The 21,341-nt window shown below is 45.2% G+C and overlaps 1 protein-coding gene across 3 annotated transcripts in view; it reads right to left on the reverse strand.

Annotated features, from left to right (window-relative positions):
- The window catches only part of LOC142257877 (contactin-associated protein-like 5), a 512,033-nt gene that overhangs the window by 87,399 nt on the left and 403,293 nt on the right, over positions 1-21,341 (reverse strand). For all 3 annotated transcript variants that reach the window (XR_012727671.1, XM_075330145.1, XM_075330146.1), the window contains one exon: positions 7,690-7,840. Coding sequence is in view for 2 of the 3 variants with exons in the window: in XM_075330145.1 (XP_075186260.1) it covers positions 7,690-7,840 (151 nt within the window). In the remaining variant the exon portion in view is untranslated. The remainder of the gene's footprint in view (positions 1-7,689; positions 7,841-21,341) is intronic.

Raw genomic sequence — 21,341 nt, forward strand, 5'->3', positions numbered from 1 at the left:
ATGGAGCAAAAAGAAGTCCAACAGAGGACAGAGAAATGGGATATGAAAAGGTATAGGATAAGAGAAGAAAAAAATTAATAGGAATGACAAGTGGACAAAGAAGATTAGAAAAGGTTAAGGATGAAAAGCAAATTGAAGCAGAGATGCACACTGGATGGCTGTTTGCAGAGTTAACACTTCCCACGATGTTCATAGTCATCTGGTGTACAAGGTTATTATGGGTTTCAAAAGTTTGGACTTGGGGCATGGTTGGTCTGCTGGACCAAGCTGCGTGCTCTACCCATGCTTTGCCTCTGCAGCATTGGAGAAGTGAGGATCTAAGGATGGTCAGATCTAGTGATCCCGCCAATTTTAGAGCATCCCAAGTAGGATCTAAAGCATACAGCCCAAAAGCATTACAGTGCTCTATAGCTAGGCATCTGGACACTCTGGCACTGCTGGTGACTTTGATGCAAAATTACAGACAAAATAATTAAGTATTAAGAACAGATGCAGAAAAGTTTCATCCGTTGTCAATCTACACCAGGTAATATCGGCAGTCTGGAGGAGACCTGTTGTCATTCTACACCAGGTAATATCGGCAGTCTGGAGGAGACGCCTGTTCCATATTTATCACGATCAGGGATCGGAGAGAACGGAGATCTTGTGTTCTGGTAAATGCAGCTGTTAGGATGAATAAAACAACAAGAATAGTTTATTTCTGCCTCTTCAAGCTTATTCATAGGCATCATAATGAAGCAGAATTAAAGGAAATGCCTTTATAAAGAAATGTTCCGTATTCCGTGGACAGCTGCGGAGAAGACAACTACTGGATTCCTCTCTCTCCACAGGACTTTCAATCCAGCAATTGCACTTACACCTTATTCATGGGTAAGCGTTATCCCTTGTTATTTCACAGGGTTAGGACTTTTTCTTAAGTACATGCCCTTTTGGGCCTTTCATAATAGGTCTCCCTGTGTATTTGTGGCTATTGATTTATACATGGGGCTACTATGCATACCTATACATTTATATATGCTGCTGAGGTCCTAGGTAGAGAATTCTCTGATTCCCTTATTTCCATTCACTTTGTGCGTTTTTTACCATCTCTATATATGTAATATGATTGTGCTTCTAATTGTAATTTTGTAATTAGCAATAAAATAATTTATATACAATATAGTTGCCCCCTCTACCTATTTATTATGTGCGGCCATATAAAGCTCAGTTTCTTCTTTTCCTCATGCAATATTATATTAAGTGGCCTTTTACATGCTATTGGATTTCCATCTGCTATTCTTTTTTTCTGTTTATTAACTACTGGATGAAAGTTTCGTTTTGCAAATCTGTAGCAAATGGTAGCATAGGGATTCCCCCATGGGGTTGGATTCACATCGCTGATAGACAGATAGTAAATCATCAAATACTGTATGTGTGACGCCCTGGACTAGCTAGGTTGTCACAGGTAGTCCCATACACCCACCCCCCCTTAGTAAGATGACAGCAGCCAAACTACAAAACCCTTGTCACCACCCTCCGGGTTTGATGTTCACACCAGGGGGCGGACCAGGCGGTTGACTCCGCCCACCGAGGAGTTCACAGGCCCTGAGGTGGGAAAAACAGTACAGTTCCTAGTGGGGAGCACAGGAGTAGTCTAGTCTAGTCTTGACAGTGAAGTGTAGTGGAGTGAAGTTCAAGGGCAGGCGTGTGCCTAGGTCTAACATAGTCTACAACAGGTGTCTGGGTTGGAGCCCAGTCACCACTGGCAAGGAGGCAGACGGTGGTGGCCGCCTGCAGGAGCTGGGATTACAGCCGGTGGAACCGTACGGACCGGGGTCGGGCAGTGGCCCGCAGGTACTGAACCGGGGAACCGATTGGAAACCGGAGCACCAGGAGGGGTACTCAGACCCAGTACGAGGCCCAGAAACAACCGGGCTGAGTAAAATCAACTGATTGAGGACTGGACTTTAGGACCTTTCCCACATAAGACCCGACTGAAGACAACAGCCCAACCATAGGGGTAAAGCCACCGCCCAGGCATAGAGACCCGAGGGGCCAGCGTCTGCGGACAAAGAGGGCTATCCCGACACATATCAAGCCGGGGAGCGGACTACCGCTGCTCAGGCATAGGAGTCGTGATTTCTACATAATTGAGGTGCAGGAGAAAGGCGGAAACCACCAACCTGTTAAGGGGAAAACTGCAGCCGGCTGCGGGCACCGTTCACCATCTTGTTTGGTTTACCAGAGACTCCAGCATGTTTGTCATAGTGAGTACAACAGTGCCTTCGGGCCGCGCACCGCACCGCACCGACACCCCAGCACGCATCCAACCCCTCGCCTCAGCACCTCCTTCGGGCCCCCGTGACCATCATCCCCCTACCCACGGAGGGGTCAACACCAAGCTGCACAACACCGTCCCCGGGAGCCTAGTCAATGGCAGCGGTGGTGTCCATCCATTCACCACAACCCGTGGGTGGCGTCACGAACTTAAATCCCCTGCAAACCACCGCGGCTCTGGCCGTGGACCTCCTCACCGAAGTCCCTACGTGTAGCACCAAGCCTCTTTCAGAGCGACGTGACCCCCGGGTCTGTGAGAAGCTCAAGCCACCCACCGAAGAGCACGGATCCGAGCGGCTCGGCAGCTGGCCGAGCCCCGGGGCGGTACATATGTTTCAGACTATAAAACGCACTGGACGATAAGACACACTGAGGTTTTAGAGGAAAATAGGAAAAATAATGGAACCAAAAAATGTGGCCATGACGCACTGTTATGTGGAAGAACTGCTGCTGACACTATTCTGGGGGTAATGTTCCCCAATTTTTTACTAATGTCCCCAATCCTTGGCCCCTTCAAGGTACAGGTATATACTGTATGTTCTCCATTCTGGTGAATATGTCTCCCATCCTGGGCCCCTTCCAGGCATATGTGTTCCCCATTCTGGTAAATATGTCCTCCATTCCAGTATGGTATGCATGTTCCCCATCCTTATCTCATCCTGGCATTTATGATTCCCTTCCTGGTACATAGGTCCCCCATACTGGTATATATGTTCCCTTATCCTGAGTCTATGCTGGAATATACAGTTGAAACCAGAAGTTTACAAACATTACCTAAAAAGACACATCTGCAGGTTTTTCCCTCCGCTCTTTATAAAGACACATCTGAAGGTTTTTCCCTCCGCTCTCTATACAGATACATCTGCAGGTTTTTCCCTCCGCTCTCTATAAAGACACATCTGCAGGTTTTTCCCTCCGCTCTCTATACAGATACATCTGCAGGTTTTTCCCTCCGCTCTCTATACAGACACGTCGGCAGGTTTTTCCCTCCGCTCTCTATACAGACACGTCGGCAGGTTTTTCCCTCCGCTCTCTATACAGACACATCTGCAGGTTTTTCCCTCCACTCTCTATACAGACACATCTGCAGGTTTTTCTCACTATCTGACATGAAATCAGAATAAACTTTTCCTGTTTTAGGTCAATTATGAACCAAAATTATTTATATTTACCAAATGCCAGAATAAGGAGAGAGAGAGAATGTTTTCAGGCATTTTTATTACTTTCTGCAAAGTCGAAAGCTTCCATACACTAAAGGGCCCTTTACACACTGTAACATCGCTAGCGATATCGCTGTAACGTCACCGGTTTTGTGACGTAATAGCGACCTCCCCAGCGACATTGCAGGGTGTGACACGCATCAGCGACCTGGCCCCTGCTGTGAGGTCGCTGATCGCTACAAATCTTTCAGGACCATTTTATGGTCCTTTGTTTCCCGCTGCGCAGCATGCATCGGTGTGTTTCACACCGTTACAATGACATCATTAGCGACTTAGCCCGTAGGCGTGCTATAGCGTTCCCTACCAGCGAGGTCGTTCTGCAAGTCCGGGATCGATGGAAAGTCTGCGTCGTTGGCCAGATCTGCCTGTTTGACAGCTCACCAGCGACTGTTAGAGACTTTCCAGTGACCCCGAACAGGTCAGGATCACTGGTGGGATCGCTGGAAAGTCTCAGTGTGTAAAGGGGCCTTAAGAGTACTGTGCCTTTATATAATATGGGACAGCCCATATGATGATGTCATGTCTTTGGAAGCTTCTGATAGGTTTATTAGCAACATCTGAGTTAATCAGAGACACCTGTGGATGTATTTTAATGCACACCTGAAACACACGGCTTCCATTAGGTAAACCTGTCATGGGTAAGTTTAACCAGCCTCTGAATTGCTCCTGTAATGTCAGTCTGATCCCTGCTTGAGGTGCTCCTATGTGATTTGTGCGCACTTGGAATTATTTGATGTATGGAGGTCATTTTTCAGGGATCCCTGACAGTATTTAATGATTGCTTGAATGCCGGACAAGCCTGTCAATGTCTATCTGATTGGAGATTCATTGATTTGTGCAGTACTATATATGATTTTTCGGTATATGGGCTGGATCTTTCCTGTAGGCCCACCAGGTGGTGGAATTCTTTGGAACTTTTATATTCATCTGTGTCTATCCCTAATATTGGTGTGTATCTTACAGTAACTTTATTCCTCTTGTATTTATATTTAAAAATCTTGTTATTAATAAAGGTTTTTCTATTTTTTTCTCAAGAGGTTTGTTTTGTGGAATATTATTTATATGGGTCTTCCTATGCTCCCTTGTTTCTCTGTGTGGTAATTCTAGTATTTTGGGAGTGGCCTGTGCTACTTAGTCATTTCTAATATTGTCCCCTTGTTTGTCCATGCTCATGTTTTATATACATTGCTTCTTTGTGTAGCATCATGGGAAGGTCAATAGAAATCAGCCAAGATCTCAGGAAGAGAATTGTTGACTTGCACAAGTCTGGTTCATCCTTATGTGCAATTTCCAGATACCTGAAGATGCCTCGTTCATCTGTACAAACAATTATACGCAAGTACAAACAAGATGGGAATGTCCAGCCATCATACCGCTCAGGAAGGAGACGGGTTCTGTGTACCAGACATAAACGTGTTTTGGTCAGACATGTGTGTGACGGGGTATGTGACAGAGAAAGCAGGGACACCAGGCTGAGGAACAATCCAACGAGATTTATTGAGTATAGAACATCCAATATCCAAATGGTTCTTTAGAGTCCACAACGAGTCCACACAAAGAAAACAGATGCGGGGCGACACCCAGCAATCCGATGCCAAGGAAAATGCAACAACAGTCCTTAGATGAGTTCCTTTAAATCCGGTAACATGGCTGAGACAACACAATTCCACATAGCAGCTGATCTTAAATGTCCCATAGTCCATACACAGGCACCAGGACCTGGCCTCAGCAACAGATCTTTGCCCTTCACCCAACAAAGCATCAACTAACTAACATGTGGCTGATTCTTCCACCTATCCTTAGATCCACCCCCTGGATGGGAAAGGGTTCACACCCACTTTTGAGTATGTTGCTTTATATGGAAACGTTTCCAGAAGCTACAGCTTTATACTGGTTGAGTCCCATGCGAAGAAGAACAAAGACACAGTCGCCCACTAGATGTCGACCTAGGCCTGATTTACATTAAAGTCCAGACACATAGGCCACGGAGGGACATGCTGTTACAATACTGCTGGAGGCTTGAATACATTATGGTGCAGGCTGGGGGGGACACACTGTTACAATGTGCATATCAACCCAAGAACAAAAGCAAAGACCTTGTGAAGATGCTGTCGGAAGTTGGTAAGATTGTGTCATTATCCACAGTGACACAAGTACTGTATCAACATGGACTGAAAGGCCACTCTGTCAGGAAGAAGCCATTACTCCAAAAGAAACATAAAAAAGCCAGATTAATGTTTGGAAACGCACACAGGAACAAATTTGGAGACATGTCCTGTGGTCTGATAAAAACAAAATTGAACTGCTTGGCCATAACGACCATCGTTACATTTGGAGGAAAAAGGGAGAAGCTTTGGAGCCTAAGATCACCGTCCCAACTGTAACAAACGGGGACGGCAGCATCATGTTGTGGGGTTGTTTTGCTCCAGGAGGGACTGGTGCACTTCACAAAATAGATGGTACCATGAGAAAAGAATATTATGTGGCCATACTGAAGAACATCTCAAGACATCAGCCAGGAACTTAAAGCTTGGACGGAAATGGGGCTTTTAAATGGACAAATTTATGGGCAAAGCTAAAAAGGCAGGTGCAAGCAAGGTGACCTAGAAACATGGCTGTTACACCAGTTCTGTCAGGAGGAATGGGTCTAAATTCCTACCAACTATGGTGAGAAGCTTGTTGAAGGATCAAAAATGTTTGACCTGAGTCACACAGTGTAAGGGAATTGGCACCAAATACTAATGAAATGGAGGAAACTTTTGAGTTTGCAGAAAGTATTAAAAATGCTTTTGGTTTTAGAGAAATAAAATAGAGCTGCTAGAAAGGCCCAGCCAATCACCTGACCTGAATCCAATAGAAAATGTATGAAAAACTAAAGCTCAGAGTTTATAGAAGAAGACCATGGACCTTCAGGATTTGAAGAGTGTTTGTGTGTAAGAATGGTCAAAAGTCCCTCCTGAGCAATGCATGACACTAGTTTCTCCTCACAGTATCTTGAAGCTTCATCACCAACAAATGTTTTTGTATCAAGTATGGACTATATTTCGATAACCGTGTTTAATACTTTTTCCCTGTATTATTTCTCATTATTACACAACTTAATTTGTGGACATCTATGGTTTGATTTCTTTGCCTGTATGGATTGGATGGTTTATTACCGACATCTGGTGAGAATTACATATCAAAAGCACAGTTAAGGCCGCTTTATACGGTATGAGAAGGCTAAAGCGATGTCGTTGGGGTCACGGAATTTGTGACGCACATTCGGCCGCGTTAGCAATGTCGTAGCGTGTGACACCTATGAGTGATTTTGAATCGTCACAAAAATGTGCAAAATCGCTAATTGGTGACATGGGGGTCCATTCCCAATTATCATTGCTGCTGCAGATACGATGTTGTTTGTCGTTCCTGCGGCAGCACACATCACTATGTGCGACACCGCAGGAACGAGGAACATCTTCTTACCTGCGTCCACTGGGAATGAGGAAGGAAGGAGGTGGGCGGGATGTTATGTCCCGCTCATCTCCTCCCCTCCGCTTCTATTGGGCGGCGGTTCAGTGACGTCGCTGTGACGCTGAACGAACCACCCCCTTAGAAAGGAGGCGGTTCGCCAGTCACAACGACGTCGCAGAGCAGGTATGTACGTATGACGCTACCATAGCGATAATGTTTGCTACGGCAGTGATCACCACATATCGGCTCGACATCGAGCTCGACATCGCCAGCAAATGCTAGCGATGTCGCAACGTGTAAAGTACCCCTAAGAAATATATTTACTTACTGTAGAATATTGGAGATGTGTTCAATACTTATGTCACCCGCCGTATCTTTGCTTAAGTTGATACAGATTTTAGAGCTGGCAGATGCCCTTTAAATTAATCCAAAATATAATTTCTAAAAACTAAAAGGTAATGTTTCATAGTTTTTAAGGTTGAAGGAGACACAAGTCCACTAACATGCTGATCCAGAGGAAGGTAAAAAATAAGCTAATTGTCCCATCGCAGAATTTAGAACCCATAACCTGCAAAATTATATTTTTGAAAAAAGAAATCCAGGCCCTTATTAAACTTTTTTAGAGAATCAGCCATTAGAAAAAGTGCAATATGTTACAAATCCCATTTCTGCGCAGTGATATAATGGTGTTCAGTCTTACCAGTCGCTCCTGTCAGCGTCACAGTTGCAGTAATGCCGCATATCGATGCAGTTTTCTTCTAAGGCGCAGGTGCACTGTCCGGGTAACGAGCCGCCCCAGTCTGTATGCCGCTCATTGCCTCTACCGATCCACCACGTGAAGGGGGCGCCATCTGCCAACACAATAACATTTCTGAGACTAAATAATGAGATCTATCATCTTACCTGAAATTGATACTTTTTTAAAGGGAATGTGCAACCAACAAATGACCTATTGTTTACATCATATTTAGGTTGAATGCCTTTTTTTGCCATTTTCATATTTTTTACAATTTTCCATATCATTACCTTTATTTAAACAAAAGTCTAATATTTTGCCATTTTCAAATTGTCTTTTAGATATTGTAATAGACTCCTACTTCCTGTTCTGTCCAGAAGACTTTTCGGCAGCTCCATTATCATCACAGGCATTATTGCTTTGACAGATATCACTTCTAAATAAAGTGTATAACATGGGATTCACCATTTACGATAGACAAATCTCACCTCTTCCCTCTACATGCACAATGACATTTGCCCAGATTAGAGCAGGCGCAGGAGGCTCTATTGTAGAAGTCAATAACTCAGAGCTAATTTATTGCTGCCTATGCCCATGTGGCAGCTGAAAAAAACCCCAGGAAGTTCAAGCATACTAATGAATTTGGCATATACCGTATTTATCATTTTATAAGACGCACCAGATTATAAGATGCACCCCAAAATTAGAGATGAAAAAGGTAAAAATAATGGGGTCCGTCTTATACTCCGGTAAGGTCTTATCGGAGGGGGAGAGGCAGTGGTCATGGAATGGGGTCACCAGAGGCAGGGGCGGTGCTGGAGTAGGTCAATGTTGCAGGTGCTGTGGTGGGGTCTGTGCTGGCAGCGGTGGGGTCTGTGCTGGAAGTGGTGGGGTCTGTGCTGGCAGCGGTGGGGTCTGTGCTGGCAGCGGTGGGGGCTGTGATGTCAGTGGTGGGGGCGGTGCTGGAGTAGGTCAATGTTGCAGGTGCTGTGGTGGGGTCTGTGCTGGCAGCGGTGGGGTCTGTGCTGGAAGTGGTGGGGTCTGTGCTGGCAGCGGTGGGGTCTGTGCTGGCAGCAGTGGGGTCTGTGCTGGAAGCGGTGGGGTCTGTGCTGGCAGCGGTGGGGTCTGTGCTGGCAGCGGTAAAGGCTGTGATGGCAGCGGTGGGGTCTGTCCTGGCAGCGGTGGAGGCTGTGATGGCAGCGGTGGGGTCTGTGCTGGCAGCGGTGGGGTCTGTGCTGGCAGCGGTGGGGTCTGTGCTGGCAGCGGTGGGGGCTGTGCTGGCAGCGGTGGGGGCTGTGATGGAAGCAGTGGGGTCTGTGTTGGCAACGGTAGGGTCTGTGCTGGCAGTGGGGGGGTCTGTGCTGGCAGCGGTGGGGTCTGTGCTGGCAGCGGTGGGGTCTGTGCTGGCAGCAGTGGGGGCTGTGATGGAAGCAGTGGGGGCTGTGATGGAAGCAGTGGGGTCTGTGTTGGCAATGGTAGGGTCTGTGCTGGCAGTGGTGGGGTCTGTGCTAGCAGCGGTGGGGTCTGTGCTGGCAGCAGTAGGGTCTGTGATGGCAGCTGTGGGGTCTGTGCTGGCAGCTGTGGAGGCTGTGATGGCAGTGGTAGGGTCTGTGCTGGCAGCGGTGGGGGCTGTGCTGGCAGCTGTGGAGGCTGTGATGGAAGTGGGGACACCTGCCGCACTGCCCTGCTCCACACATCCACCTGCTCACACAGCCAGCCAGCAAGCTGCCTGCACAGCCAGCGGCACAGACTGTGGCACAGACAGACAGCCACCCACACAGACAGCCCTCTGCACAGACAGCCCTCCACCCAGACAGCCACCCAACCAGACAACCAGCCAGCCGCCCGCGCAGACAGCCCCCACCACAGCCAGCACAGCCTCCACCGCATCCCGTATAGCTGCCAGCACACCATCCATTCTCCACCTCCCAGAAAACTACATTTGGATTTTAAGATGCAACCTGCATTTTCCTCCCAAATTTTTGGGAGGAAAAGTGCATCTTATAATCCATAAAATATGGTATTTTTCGGGCTGTCGTGTGCCAGAGTCAGAAGTATTCTCCAGATATGGGCTAAAGTAGATTTGTCCTATAATTTGATTTTTTCTGGTGTGAATTATCATGCGCCTGTGCTCTTGCCTTTCCGTTAAGCTCATTCCAATTTTTTAAACTTTAAATGCCACCGTGGAATGTCTGATGGTGACAGCACAGTGTATACAGCATCAGTAACTGTGAAAACTCAGGAAAATCTCTCATCAAAGACCAAATCAGATAGTAAACCTGAAAAAACAGTCTTCAGGTATCGTCTAAGCCTAGCGCTGATGATGGGTGAAGGATAATCAGTTACAAATGTTGATTAATTCTCGAAACAATACAAATAACAATTGTAGATTGTTCTTCAGGACACTGAAAATGAAGAGGGGAATTTACATATTCATTGGGATAAAGCATAACACGAGTCACCTCTTATAAATTATGCATTTCTTGTTTGATTAATTGCTGGTAAACAATCTGTATAGCTGTTATCAGACATATTGTGTCATCTCTAGATAAGTAAAATTGTATATAAGGCCTGGACAGAAATGATGGCACCCCAGAAAATAATGTGACAAAAGGGATATGTTAAATCAAGGTGTGTCCACTAATTAGCATCACAGGTGACTACAATCTTGTGATCAGGCAGTGGGCCTGTATATAAGGCTACAGATACTCACTGTGCTGTTTGGTGATATGGTGTGTACCACACTCAACATGCATGGACCAGAGGAAGGGAAGGAAAGAGTTGTCTCAGGAGATTGGATAGAAAATTATAGACGAGCACTTTTTCAAGTAGCAACTCTGTCGCCCAGGGAAGGGGGTACTCGGTCCCAGGCGGTTGCAAACGAGAATGTCACTTCAGGTGGCCGTTGCCCAGTCCCGTGCCCTGTAGACGCTTATTAAAAGGGGGTATTTATAGGGGATAATAGAGTTAATGTCCGTGGCGCCGCCTGCGGGCTGCGGTTAGGGATGGAGAACCGCCGCTGCTCAACGTGGGTACATCCAGGGATAATGATAATGATAGTGACAGCTATGGTGGTAGGCCCTCCGCAGGTAGGGCTGTGCCTGGGAGATGTATGGTGTATAATTATGGAGACCACACCAGGTTAACTTTAACAGTCTCTACTCACATGGACCCAGGGGTTGCTGGTTCCGGTCCCAGGAGTATCAGTGCCAATGTAGTGACCCAGGTTGCTCTGTCCCCGGCACTCTCTGTAGATTGAGTCCCCGTAGCATGGAGCGTTTGGGAACCCCAACTGTCCCTTTTGGGGTACAGTCTCCTTCTCTGTACGAACACTTCAAAAGACCATATTAAATTTAAATTATCAATCTTTATTAACATGATTAAAAAACATAAACACTAGACATAATAGACATATTTAAAAATTGACAAAAAACAAGGTGCAGGATGGAGGGTCCACCATAATTCATTCATTTGTAATATCACAAAGTATTTAGTTCATAATAATATTTTCATTTATTTATAGTATCACAAAGCATTAAGTTCATAATAGCACTTTACTGATTTCCGTATACCATGTATCATAAACTATATACCCCTCTTGTTCCTCAAGATTCAAAGGGTTAATCCTCTGTTTATTACTATAGTATTCCAACACATCAGACCCAGAGGATATAAATCCTTAAACTTAGGATATATGAGAGAGTGGGAAAGCTCTCCGTTCCTTTAAGAGGAATTGCCAGAGACCTTCCCAAACAAGAGGCAGACAGCAGATAAACAGTTGGTTAATTTTCCAGAATACTTTACCTAGGCAGACCCTCCCCACGTCCCTGACGAAGCTTCGTGAAACGATCGTTGGGGTGGTGTGGGGAGGGTCTGCCTAGGTAAAGTATTCTGGAAAATTAACCAACTGTTTATCTGCTGTCTGCCTCTTGTTTGGGAAGGTGTCTGGCAATTCCTCTTAAAGGAACGGAGAGCTTTCCCACTCTCTGATATATCTTAAGTTTAAGGATTTATATCCTCTGGGTCTGATGTGTTGGAATACTATAGTAATAAACAGAGGATTAACCCTTTGAATCTTGAGGAGCAAGAGGGGTATATAGTTTATGATACATGGTATACGGAAATCAGTAAAGTGCTATTATGAGCTAAATGCTTTGTGATACTATAAATAAATGAAAATATTATTATGAACTAAATACTTTGTGATATTACAAATGAATGAATTATGGTGGACCCTCCATCCTGCACCTTGTTTTTTGTCAATTTTTAAATATGTCTATTATGTCTAGTGTTTATGTTTTTTAATCATGTTAATAAAGATTGATAATTTAAATTTAATATGGTCTTTTGAAGTGTTTGATATGGATTCTTGATTGGAGACACTTTGGGACCACATTAGTGTTTTTCTAATAGTTGATAACTTCCTTATGAGTAAATCCTTCTCTGTACGGCAGGCAGTGTGGACCCTGTGGGGATGTAAGTGTCCAAACCCTGATCCTAGTTTACTGCTGATGTCCCTGGATTATTTGGTTCGATGAAGTCCACATGAAGGTGTCCTCACCGTGCAGGTATTTGCCAAACCGTTTACAACTTGACATTTGACCTAGGGCCCTGTGCCCTGTGCATGCTCCGGTCCCAGCGATATCTCGGTACCCATCCTGGCGACCTCTCTCCTGTTCCCCCAGGGTCACTGATACATGGACCCAGCTCAGGCACGTTCACACACCTCTCCTGTGTGCTCCCAACTACTAGACTGCTCTCCGACTCACTGACCCCTCCCACCAGGCTGGCTATACCAAGGGACTCGTTCCCATGGCGACCATTCCCTTACATGGTTAACCCTTTATACCCAATGTGGAGAGGAGAACTAGGATTTTAGATGTGTGTTGGTGGAATCGGCACTGCACTCCAGGTCCTAGGGGGTAGATACTGCATCCCCAAGAGGATGCAGTTCCCTGTAGTGCCCTGAGGGGCTAAGGTGCACTACACAACAGCAAAAAGGGGACCCCACAGTTTGTTTTCCAATTTCTTATGAGCGCAGGGATACCCTATATGTGGTCAAAAACCTCTGTTTGGACAAATGGGAGGGCTCAAAACGGAAGGAGTGTCATTTCAGTTTTGGAAAAGTTGAAATAAATTGCGGGTACCATGTCCCTAGGGTATCTATATAGCAGAAACCCCAACAAGGGACCCCATTTTGGAAACTAGACCCCTCAAGAATTTTATTTAGGGGTATGGTAAGCAATTTGAAAAGAAAAAAAGGTACTTCACAAAAATGTTGCTGTAAACACATTTCTCACTTTTAGGCTATGTGCCCATGATCTGGTGACACTGAGTCTGCAGAGATGTGAGTGTTGTCCGCGGGAGAATGCAGCTGCCTGTGACTGGGCTTGGGCCGCTGCAGACTTTAGCTCTATTCTCCCCACAGAGAGCACTCTTGTCTCCGCAGCATAAATTGACATGCTGAGACTCAGGAAGCCACGCCGCAGGTCAGTTTATGCTGCGGAGAAAAGAAGCACAGTGGGCATGGGATTTCCAAAAATCCTTCCACTGTGCTTCTACTGCACAACGCAGCGTTATAGACGCAGCGAAAACACTGCGCCCAAAACGCTGCAAACCCTGATCATGGGCACACAGCCTAAAAAGCTAGGATGGATGTCAGACACATACTGATATAAATGTCCCACCTACCTACATATTCTAAGATGGCATAGTGACTTTCATGTGGCACTAAAGGGTGCTTAGCCTTGTATTTAGCCAAAAAAGAAATAAATAATTTTAAAAAACGATATGGGGTCCCCCCATTTTTGATAGCCAGCTAGGGTAAGTTTCAGCCTTCAGAGCACAGCTGGCTGGTCATCCAAAACGGAGGGCACCCCGTTATTTAATAAATAATTAAAAAAAAAAAAAAAAACGTGGGGTCCCCTGCCAAATTGGATTGCCAGCCAAGGTAAAGCAGACAGCTGCGGTCTGGTATTCTCAGTGTGGGAAGAGTCATGGTTATTGGACCCTTCCCCAGACTGAGCTCTATTACAACCCTAGAGACATGCTGCATATAGAGAACTATATTACTTATCAGCTCCTTATTGATGGTCTTTTAGTTTAAAGGAAAGGTGCCGCAATTTTTTATTTTTGCACTAATAATAGTGATTAATTAATTTTAATACAAAATTAAATTAATTGTTTAGTTTTCATTTAAATCTATTTTTACTGAAACACTGGGGGGCTGCCATCTTGGATTAGCTGTGTGTAACGACATTACCTCGAATATGGCAGCGCCTTAGCATAAGAGATAGTAGTCGGCCTCCAACCCTATCCCCTGCACTGCGTCTGCTTCCTGCTGTGACCTGGACACCCCCCCCCCCCCCCTGTGCTGTCCACATCACACCTCTGGGAGGAGACCACCACTATCTGTGTGGAGCCCACAGTATCTACTGTGTGTCTGTGTGCTCTACTGTCTTCCTGAGAACAGTGGCGATGATGGTGATCTGCGGCTGATCCTGGTGTTGTGCTGTGGAAGTTGCGCTGCGATCACCACACCCCCAGGCGTGTACTCACCTCGGGCCTCCGCTCCCCCTCGCATTTGCTTCCCTTGGGCCTCCGCTCCCTCTCACATGTCCTTCCCTCGGGCCTCCGCTTCCCCTTGCATGTGCTTCCCTCGGGCCTCCGCTTCCAGCAACTCCTTCTCACTGCTCTGTGGCTGACAGGAGGAACAGCCGAGACACCAGGCTGACAGGAGAGGCTGCTGTGGCGCCCCTGACCTGGTCAGGCGCCACTGAGTACTGCACCCATGCTGAGGGCAGTACTTTCAGGTAATTCCTGAAGGCTGAAATAGAGTGTGTATGCACAGACACATAGCAACCAGGTCTCCCACACTCTAGAGGGGACCCTTGGGCAGACCCAAGAGGGGGCGTTCCTCCACATCTCATCTAGGGGTGTAGGGGAGGGGCTGGAAGCTAAGGTGGCAGTGGCTGTCAGGAAAGTAGGAGGAGTTGGTCAGTCTGTTAGTGGAGAAGCGCAGAAGAGGTGGCAGAGAAAGAGAGAGAAAGTGGGGCGAGAAGAAAGAGAGAGGAAGTGTGGAGAAAGAAGGAGAGAGACGTGCGCTGACTTGCTAGTCAGACCATACACGTGTAGTAGCCATTAGCGGGGGAGAACAGTTACCAGTAGTTGGACAGAGAGACGCTGAGGAAGTCAGCTGGTCATGTACGGAGACTCCTGGTGACTAGGCACGCACGGGAAACAGGTCCCTAGAGTAGATGTCCATTTATTTGGTCTGCTAAACCTGCCGGTGAGGGGAACTACAAGTCCCACACCAACCAACTAGAGTCCGAGCATCAGCAGCAATGAGGGGGCCCATAAGGAGGATCGAGCCTAGAGCCATCTTCCTTGGTCCATGCTGCCAGCAAATGGGCCAAAAAGGTGAGGAAAGGCAGTAGCGACTTCCCTGGATGAATCCCACGGTACTTCAAGTCAGGGGTTATCGAAACAAGAAGTGCTAGGAAGGCGAGTTAACGGTTACCCTTAGACCAGCCTGAAGGATACCTGGTTCCTCCTGGTTTATCTCAGCATTGCCCATGTTACCTCACAAAAACATCTGAACATGAGTAAAACAAGTTGAAAGACTTTCCGGACTGAGACTGAGTTATTCTGGAACCTGTTGTTCTACACACCCGAGCCCCTGGGGCGAGCCTCCCTCAAGGGAGGCCCCACCACCAGACTGCAGACTCCATCAGCCCCAGACGCTCATTAAACCTGCAGTGGTGGTCACACATAACCCTGACCGCAAACCGTGAGTGGCGTCACGACTCCCATGTAAATAAACCTGACATACCTGTAGGCAGAAATACCAACAAGTGGAGACCCCGCAGCGTCCCTGAAGGTGGAGAGGTGTCCCTCAGGTGACCACTGCGGCTAAGCTCCCCACTGCCAGGGGCGTAGGTCTGAGCTGAGTGCAGGCGACTGGGAGCAGTGATCGCAGTATGACACCTGTACTGTAGTGCCGCTGAGGCTGCAGATCACCCCTCCTCGCTGCATGTCACCTCGGACCTCTGCTCACACCAGCTTTTGTTGTCAGCCTGATGTCTTATCTTCAATGCTGGAGAGTAGAAGGGGTTAACGCCTCGCTGTCACCAAAGGATGATAAAAAAAATGGTTGATTTAATGAAAAATTATTTTATTCCATAGGTCTATGCGTTTCGAGGTGAGGAACTCTTCACGACCACATAAATCTGAAAAATTAACAATACCGGTATTGTTGATTTATCATCCTTTGGCAACAGCGCTGCGTTAACCCTTTCTACTCTACAGCATTGAAGATATCTACACATGAGGCTGCGGCAGTCGCCTATTATCTGTGTGCTTTTTGTGTTGGTTGTGACTTTCACAACCACACTAGGTGAGTGTACAGTAACATACTTTTATTTTAATAACTGTAAGTCACTATTTTGCTCTCTCTTTCTCTTAGTATCAGCCTGATGTCTTGTCAGTTCCTCCTCCCAGTGCTCAGAACACAGTATATGGGGCAGAGGAATATCGGGGCACAGAAATATGGGGGGCACATGAATAGGGAGGGCATAGGAATATCGGGGAACAGAATATGGGACAGAGTATATGGGGGCAAAGGAATATTGTGGCTTAGTATACAGTGGGGCATAGTATACAATGGAGCACAGTATACCGTGCAACACAGTATACAGTGGAGCACTATGCCAGCTGCCCTTAGTGACGCTTTAGACATTAGGATCACTTTGCAGTCACCAACAAAATGGCATCGCATTGTGATCCTAAACCTCATCTTCCCTTATCCGTTTGGAAACACACAGATTGGGAGGGGTTAGGTGACATCACACACAGGAGAGCAGATTCCAACCACTTTTACTGCAGCTGTAATGTGAGCTAGTTCTACAGTAGCTCTACAGTAGGATTTCAGCAGCTGCTCCCCCTAGTGTTTAAGAGTAGAAAATATCAAGAGTGGAAAATAACAAACTTTTAAATTTATTTTTTTATATTTTCCTCAATTAAAAATAAATAATAATATTTAAATAAAACGTTAAAACATTAATACTTTACATTTTTTCAGTTATTGAATTTTTATTTATTTTTTGACGACACCTTCCCTTAACGTTTGGTATCCCGTAATCTCTCCTCCCCACCTCTCGCGCCTCTGGTGTCTTTCTCTGAGCGCAGGTTACAGCATAATGGTATTATTCTAATCTGTCAGGACAGTTGTCTTCTTCCAGAATTTCTTGCCCAGGAAAAAAGCTTGAAGCTAACATGTTTCACACTAGATTGGAAACGACTAAGAAGTAACTGTGCCGAGCCTCCATTACATGAGCTGTCCCTGCACATTAGCCTGACGCATGGGCTGCCCACCTTTGATCTCCCCTTATTCTGCCGGGGTCTTTACATAGACAGGAAACATGTTCCTGGGGTTTTCTAAGACTAAATGAAATCTGAGCAGGTGTCTTGTGATATCAGAGACCTATGGTATGACACCAGCTGCTTCAAATCCTGACCGAGTGATCAGATATACACATCATGATTTCTATAACAATGGGCAAACGTAGAGCTCAGATGAGTATTGAGAATCTAAGTATAAGATATAGACAGACAGACAGACAGACAGACATAGATAGAGGGATAGATAGATAGAGGGATAGATAGATAGATAGATAGAGGGATAGATAGATAGATAGATAGAGGGATAGATAGATAGAAGGATAGATAGATAGATAGAGGGATAGATAGAGGGATAGATAGATAGAGGGATAGATAGATAGAGGGATAGATAGATAGATAGATAGATAGATAGATAATGGATAGATAGAGGGATAGATAGATAGATAGATAGATAATGGATAGATAGATAGATAGATAATGGATAGATAGAGGGATAGATAGATAGATAGATAGATAATGGATAGATAGATAGATAGATAGATAGATAGATAGATAGATAGATAGAGGGATAGATAGATAGATAGATAGATAGAGGGATAGATAGATAGATAGAGGGATAGATAGATAGATAGATAGATAGAGGGATAGATAGAGGGATAGATAGATAATGGATAGATAGATAGAGGGATAGATAATGGATAGATAGAGGGATAGATAGATAGATAATGGATAGATAGATAGATAGATAATGGATAGATAGAGGGAAAGATAGATAATGGATAGATAGATAGAGGGATAGATAGATAGATAGATAGAGGGATAGATAGATAGATAGATAGAGGGATAGATAGAGGGATAGATAGATAATGGATAGATAGATAGAGGGATAGATAATGGATAGATAGAGGGATAGATAGATAGATAATGGATAGATAGATAGATAGATAGATAATGGATAGATAGAGGGATAGATAGATACAGTTAGGTCCAGAAATCTTTGGACAGTGACACAATTTTCGCGAGTTGGGCTCTGCATGCCACCACATTGGATTTGAAATGAAACCTCTACAACAGAATTCAAGTGCAGATTGTAACGTTTAATTTGAAGGTTTGAACAAAAATATCTGATAGAAATTGTAGGAATTGTCACATTTCTTTACAAACACTCCACATTTTAGGAGGTCAAAAGTAATTGGACAAATAAACCAAACCCAAACAAAATATTTTTATTTTCAATATTTTGTTGCGAATGCTTTGGAGGCAATCACTGCCTTAAGTCTGGAACCCATGGACATCACCAAACGCTGGGTTTCCTCCTTCTTAATGCTTTGCCAGGCCCTTACAGCCGCAGCCTTCAGGTCTTGCTTGTTTGTGGGTCTTTCCGTCTTAAGTCTGGATTTGAGCAAGTGAAATGCATGCTCAATTGGGTTAAGATCTGGTGATTGACTTGGCCATTGCAGAATGTTCCACTTTTTTGCACTCATGAACTCCTGGGTAGCTTTGGCTGTATGCTTGGGGTCATTGTCCATCTGTACTATGAAGCGTCGTCCGATCAACTTTGCGGCATTTGGCTGAATCTGGGCTGAAAGTATATCCCGGTACACTTCAGAATTCATCCGGCTACTCTTGTCTGCTGTTATGTCATCAATAAACACAAGTGACCCAGTGCCATTGAAAGCCATGCATGCCCATGCCATCACGTTGCCTCCACCATGTTTTACAGAGGATGTGGTGTGCCTTGGATCATGTGCCGTTCCCTTTCTTCTCCAAACTTTTTTCTTCCCATCATTCTGGTACAGGTTGATCTTTGTCTCATCTGTCCATAGAATACTTTTCCAGAACTGAGCTGGCTTCATGAGGTGTTTTTCAGCAAATGTAACTCTGGCCTGTCTATTTTTGGAATTGATGAATGGTTTGCATCTAGATGTGAACCCTTTGTATTTACTTTCATGGAGTCTTCTCTTTACTGTTGACTTAGAGACAGATACACCTACTTCACTGAGAGTGTTCTGGACTTCAGTTGATGTTGTGAACGGGTTCTTCTTCACCAAAGAAAGTATGCGGCGATCATCCACCACTGTTGTCATCCGTGGACGCCCAGGCCTTTTTGAGTTCCCAAGCTCACCAGTCAATTCCTTTTTTCTCAGAATGTACCCGACTGTTGATTTTGCTACTCCAAGCATGTCTGCTATCTCTCTGATGGATTTTTTCTTTTTTTTCAGCCTCAGGATGTTCTGCTTCACCTCAATTGAGAGTTCCTTAGACCGCATGTTGTCTGGTCACAGCAACAGCTTCGAAATGCAAAACCACACACCTGTAATCAACCCCAGACCTTTTAACTACTTCATTGATTACAGGTTAACGAGGGAGACGCCTTCAGAGTTAATTGCAGCCCTTAGAGTCCCTTGACTTTTGGTCCCTTGAAATAGAGGAGGCTATGCATTACAGAGCTATGATTCCTAAACCCTTTCTCCGATTTGGATGTGAAAACTCTCATATTGCAGCTGGGAGTGTGCACTTTCAGCCCATATTATATATATAATTGTATTTCTGAACATGTTTTTGTAAACAGCTAAAATAACAAAACTTGTGTCACTGTCCAAATATTTCTGGACCTAACTGTAGATAATGGATAGATAGAGGGATAGATAGATAGATACATTTTGCACTACAACACATGTACATAGAACACAAACCACATAGAATGCCGCCACCTTAGTCTTAAGGGTGCTTTACACGTTGCGACATCGCTAGCAATAGCAAACAATATCGCTACGGCAGCGTCACACGCACCATACCTGCTTAGCGACGTCGCTGGAGACACAGAACAATCTCTCCTTTAAGGGGGCGGTTCGTGCGGCGTCACAGCGGCGTCACTAAGCGGCCACCCAATAGCAGAGGAGGGGCGGAGATGAGCGGCCGGAACATGCCGCCCACCTCCTTCCTTCCTCATTGACGGTGGACGCAGGTAAGGAGATGTTCGTCGTTCCTGCGGTGTCACACACAGCGATGTGTGCTGCCGCGGGAACGACGAACAACCAGCGGCATGCACCGCCAACGATATTATGAAAAGGAGCGACGTGTCAACGATCAACGTTTTTTGACGTTTTTGCGACCGTTGATCGTCGCTCCTTTTAGTCACACACAACGATATCGCTAACGGCGCCGGATGTGCGTCACGGACACCGTGACCCCGATGATATATCGTTGTGTGTAAAGTACCCTTTAGTCTGGGCATTTTAATTAATGTTGACAAGACATCTAAAATGGATCTTATATTAATGATATTTCTCCAGTTTATGCTCAAGATGACTTTTAAAACATAACATTTAATATTATTTAATATTAAAGCATAACCTTCATTTTATTACATAATTACATGTGAAAATAAGAAACTATGTAATATATCTTATCAGTTAAATTCACCACTTTCTCCTCTTGGACAGATCTTTCACTCTCAAAACTCTCAAATCACAGGTAAAATATGTCTTCAGTGAATACAGATTTCCTGATTACAGAGATAGGAGATGACAGTTGGTGCTCATTATTATATACCTTTCTCTTTTGTCCTGGGCTCCACTTCCTTCCCCTGAGTCTAATGCCCTCTGTTGTGCTCCACATTAGGTTTTGCAAATTGCCCACATCTTCTCCCTAGGCCTATTTAAGGCTCGTTAGGACACACACCTAGACTTTTTTTGTTTTGTGTGAACCACCTTCTGTGTATAATGTGCTTTTACTTGCTTCTATACCTGCTGGGTTCCACTTCATCTGTCCGATTGTTACTGAGATTCCAGTGTGTGCCCAGTTCTCACTTCCATTGTGCCTTCCTGCTTTCTGCATCAACAACTAGTGTCTGTGTACCCACTTGGACCTGAGAGAGAATTAGAGGATCCATCTCACCAGGAGAGCCTAAGGGTATGTGCGCACTAGGCGTTTTTTTCACGCTGCGTTTTTATGTGCGTTTTTGTCTAAAAAACGCACCCGCGGCTAAAAAACGCGGCAAAAACGCATGCGTTTTTGCCGCGATTTGGTGCGTTTTTGCTGCGTTTTTGCTCACTGCGTTTTTAATCAGTGCACAATGCCATTAAAGATTGTTGATGAAAAAAAAAAAAAAAGGTCTGATGTCATTTCCTTCTTCAAAATGTTCATTGTATGCAGGAGAGCAGACAGCTGCAGAACTAGTGTATGCAGGAGAGCAGACAGCAGCTGCAGAACTA

This window comes from Anomaloglossus baeobatrachus, chromosome 12, assembly GCF_048569485.1.
Source record: "Anomaloglossus baeobatrachus isolate aAnoBae1 chromosome 12, aAnoBae1.hap1, whole genome shotgun sequence".
NCBI classification, from domain to species: Eukaryota; Metazoa; Chordata; class Amphibia; order Anura; family Aromobatidae; genus Anomaloglossus; species Anomaloglossus baeobatrachus.